At 68.8% G+C, this 3,926-nt stretch overlaps 1 protein-coding gene across 1 annotated transcript; it reads right to left on the minus strand.

The window, feature by feature from the left end:
* Nucleotides 1-1,069: 1,069 nt before the first annotated feature.
* On the minus strand, nt 1,070-3,148 carry EMIHUDRAFT_419686 (putative Lipoyl synthase). Its single transcript, XM_005765674.1, has 5 exons — nt 2,714-3,148; nt 2,561-2,680; nt 1,948-2,351; nt 1,696-1,744; nt 1,070-1,502 (listed from the first exon to the last, which is right to left on the minus strand). The coding sequence occupies exons 1-5, from the start codon at nt 2,975-2,977 to the stop codon at nt 1,302-1,304; spliced, it is 1,038 nt and encodes a 345-aa protein (XP_005765731.1). The 5' UTR covers nt 2,978-3,148; the 3' UTR covers nt 1,070-1,301.
* Nucleotides 3,149-3,926: the final 778 nt, after the last annotated feature.

The raw sequence follows: 3,926 nt of genomic DNA on the forward strand, positions 1-3,926 counted from the left end.
TGACGAGGGGTGGCGCTGGGGCGGCGCGGCTCGTCGGGGTAGGCGAGCTCTCGCGCGGCGTCTCGCGCCGCGGACAAGGGTCAAGGCGCGCCGGGGCGCTGCCGGCTGTGGTAAACTGGGGGAGCGGTCGTATAAGTAAGGCCGGGGAGCGGGAAAAGGCCGGGAGGGTGGCCTCTGAGGGTGGCGCACTCTTTCCTGCCCCGCTCAGACAGATGGCCCGGCCGCTTCTCGACGCTTCCGCTTAAGGCTTAAAAATGTGAATGTGTGTGTGTACTGTGTTGCGTTGAGAATCAAATATGGCGCGCGCCGCGGGGTCGCGGCACGCGGCGGGCAGAGGCCGGTGCCACAGCGGCAGCGCGGTGCCGCGGTGCGCGGTGGCCGCGGTGTGGCGTGTGCGCCGTGTGTGGGGTGTGGGCTGTGGCGTGTGCGCGCGCTCAAAGCCTCAAACGGCCAAACGCTCGATTCACTGGTCTGGACGATATTTTTCACGGTATCCATGGCGAGATATGGCGGGATACCGCGGGATACCGCGGGATACCGCGGGAGACTGGGGGAAACTGGGAGAGACCGGGAGAGATACCCGGAGATACGAGATCCACCACGGGAGATACGGGATACGCGCGGAGATATGGGGAGATACGGGGAGATACGGGGAGATACGGGGAGATACGGGGAGATACGGGGAGATAGAGGGAGACAAGGGGAGATAGCGCAAAAGATCGTCCAGACTAGGGCTCGCTCGGGGCCCACGCCGGCCACGGCCGAGGGTGCACCGGCCACCGGGTGCACATGTCGGCATCGGCGACCGCAATGTCGCTCAATCAAGGCTCATCCTCTCAGACTCACGGTAGAGATGCCGTCGATGACGATATAATCACAAAAATTGCCTTGTTATTGGTGTGGTTTTGTCCGCGCGGGGGGGCGGTTGCGCGCGCGCTTGGGCTGCGGGGGCGGGAGCCGGGAGCCGGGAGGCGGGAGCGGCAGCCGGCACGCGGCACCGGCAGCGCCGGCAGGCTCCGCGGAGCAGGCCGCCGTGCCCGTGTGGGGGCGGGGGCCGGGGCTGCACGGCTAGACCAACCGCCGCCACAAACAATTCCAAGTTATACTATACGCCACACATCAAGCGCCGAACCACGAGAGCCTCTCATTGAGAGCGCGGAAGCCTCGCCCCGGCGAACGGCAATCAACAACGAAAGCTCCGACGAACCCGGCCTCCCCCATGCACCATGCACCCCGCCACACTACAGCCGGCACAAGACAGACACAGACACAGACACAGACACAGACAGAGCGCGCGTCGCTCACAGGGGGCACGCGCCCTCTGGCCTCGAGTCTGCCAAGCTCGCCAGGACCCGCGCCGCGCGCTCCTCCCCCTGCTGCGGCGTCCACACGCCGGAGAGGGGGAGGGAGGAGGCGCCGTCGCTCGGCGAGGCCGCCTCCGCGCCACTGCGCGAGCCGTGCTGCGCCGCCTCGCGCTCGCGCAAAATCGCCTCCATGAAGACCTGGTCACGCCGGCGGCGGTGGGGGCGGGTGAGTGCGCCTGGCTGTCGAGGCTGTCGAGGTGGCGGAGGCAGAGGGCGGGGCGGAGGGAGGGGGCGGAGGGAGGGGGCGGAGGGAGGGGGCGGAGGGAGGGGGCGGAGGGAGGGGGCGGAGGGAGGGGGCGGAGGGAGGGGGCGGAGGGCGTGCGGCGTGCGCCTCCCCTGCCTTGTAGCTCGACCGGACCAGCGGACCACTCGCAACGTACCTGAGGGGCGGGAGGGCGGGGCGATGGCTGGGGGGGAGGGGGGGAGGGCTCGGGGTTGGGCGGGGGGCGCGCGCTTGAATCCCATCGCCATCCCCTCGCGCTGCCAGTAGTCGTACTCCTCTGGAGGCAGCATGCGCGCGACCTAGGAGCGAGCAGCGCCTCGGTGGGGACCCCCCCCCCCCACACACACACCCACCCACCACCACCACCACCCTTCCCTTCCCTTCCCTTCCCCTCCGGGCGGCAGCGGCGCCTTCATGTGCCTCCTCGACGGGCGAAGGTACTGGCCGAGGGTGAAGATCTCGACGCCGGCGTCCCGCATGTCTCGCATCGTCTGCCGGATCTCATCGTCGCGCTCGCCGAAGCCGAGGATGATGGAGGTCTTCGTCACCAGGCTCGGGTTCACGCTGCGCGCGTGCTCCAGCACGCCGATCGACTCGCGGTAGCCCGCCCGGCGGTCCCGCACGGAGCCCTGCAGCCGCTCGACAGTCTCGATGTTGTGTGCGTAGACGTCGAGGCCGGCGGAGGCGACGGTGGCGACGCCGTCGAGGCCGGAGGTGCCGTTGAAGTCGGGCGTGAGGCACTCGAGCCGCATCGACGGCTTGAGCTCCTGCTCCGGGGGGCGGGGGGTGGGGGTGGGCGGGTGGGGGAGGGGAGAGGGATGGAGGTGAGGTGGTGTGGGTGGGTGGGTGAGGGGGGGAGGGGGGAGGGGGGGGGAGCAGCGGTTCGGCGAGAGCGGGCGGCGGGCGAGGAGGAGGGAGAGAGAGGGTCCGAGGTGGCGAGGCGGGTGTGAGGGGTGGTGGTGCGAGACGGGACTGCCGGTCGCGCCTTGACCCGCCGAACGACCCTGGCGTAGTGCGACGCGCCGCCGTCAGGGATGTCGTCTCGGTCGACCGAGGTGATGACGACGTAGTCCACCTCCCACGAGGCGATCGCCTACCGCGCAAGCAGCACGCCCCGCCTCACCACGCGTGTGGCCGCGCCTCTCCCGCCCCCTCCCCGGCGCGGCGCCTCGGCCGTCTTTTCCGGCTCATCGTCTGCAGGCAGCGCCGGCGCGCGCGAGGTCTTGACGTTGCAGAAGCGGCAGCCGCGCGTGCACGTGTCGCCGAGCACCATGATGGTCGCCGTGGCGGCCCCCTTCTTGCTCGACCAGCACTCGCCGATGTTGGGACACCGCGCCTCCTCGCACACGGTCGCCAGCTTGCTCGCGCGCAGGCCGTTCCGGATCCGCATGTAGTCGTCCCCCCCAGGCCGCTGCACCTTGAGCCAGTCCGGGTGGCGCGTGTGCTGCTTCTTCACCGCCCTCTTCGTCCCTACCCGCTCCGCGACGGAGACAGAGTCGGTCCACGACGTCTCGTCCTCTGTGGCGACGTCCGATGCGAGCTGCTCGCGAAAAGCCGCGAGACGAGGGCTGACCTGCTGCTGCGGTTGGGCCTGGGAGGAGAAGGCGCGGCCGGCCGCCCTGCCCGACAAGCGGGACACGAACCTCGCGCTGCGAGACAGCATTCGCGAAGAAGCAGGCCGCCGACAGCAAAATAAAAATTGCATGATTTTCTGGTTTCTTTCTTTCTTTGCTCGCTTTCGCGTTTCTTTCTTTCTTTCTTCGGACTTTAATGTATCTCTCGGACCAAAAAGCAAGCAAGGAAAAAAGAAATGGGCGAGAACCCCGATCGCAGCACTTCGTGTTGGAGAGTCGAGAAATTGAGATTGTGACTAGGAGGGAGGGACGCTGAAGATTCTCAAATGTAACGCAATGTATACCCTCGCGCCTTGCCCTTGGAATGGCCGGATCCAGCCTTAAAAGTACGAGATCGCGGCGCTTCGCGCGCTGCACCGCCTGTTCTCCGCGGCTGAGTGACGACGCGTGCCGTGTGCCAGCAGAGTTGGGCGCGCGCGGCGCGACGGCGCCCGCGAGGGAAGGCGCGGGTGCAGCGGCCGGCGGCGGCCGTACCGCTCGCCAGCCGGCGCAGCAGCGGCCAGCGCAGCGGCCGCCGGCGCAGCAGCCAGAGCAGCCGGTGTGCGCCTTGCGAGGCGAGTACTGCCGCCCGGCAGCCTTGAGGCGGCCGGGCGGCACAGTACTCGTTCGAACGTTGCGAGCCGTGCGCGCGCCGAGGCGCCCGCGGCGCGCGCCCGCCCGGCTGCCAGTAGGAGGCGGCGCAATATGGCCTATAGTACAGCCCTT

The sequence above is a fragment of the Emiliania huxleyi genome (genome assembly GCF_000372725.1).
Source record: "Emiliania huxleyi CCMP1516 unplaced genomic scaffold EMIHUscaffold_542, whole genome shotgun sequence".
In the NCBI taxonomy this organism is placed as follows: domain Eukaryota; phylum Haptophyta; order Isochrysidales; family Noelaerhabdaceae; genus Emiliania; species Emiliania huxleyi.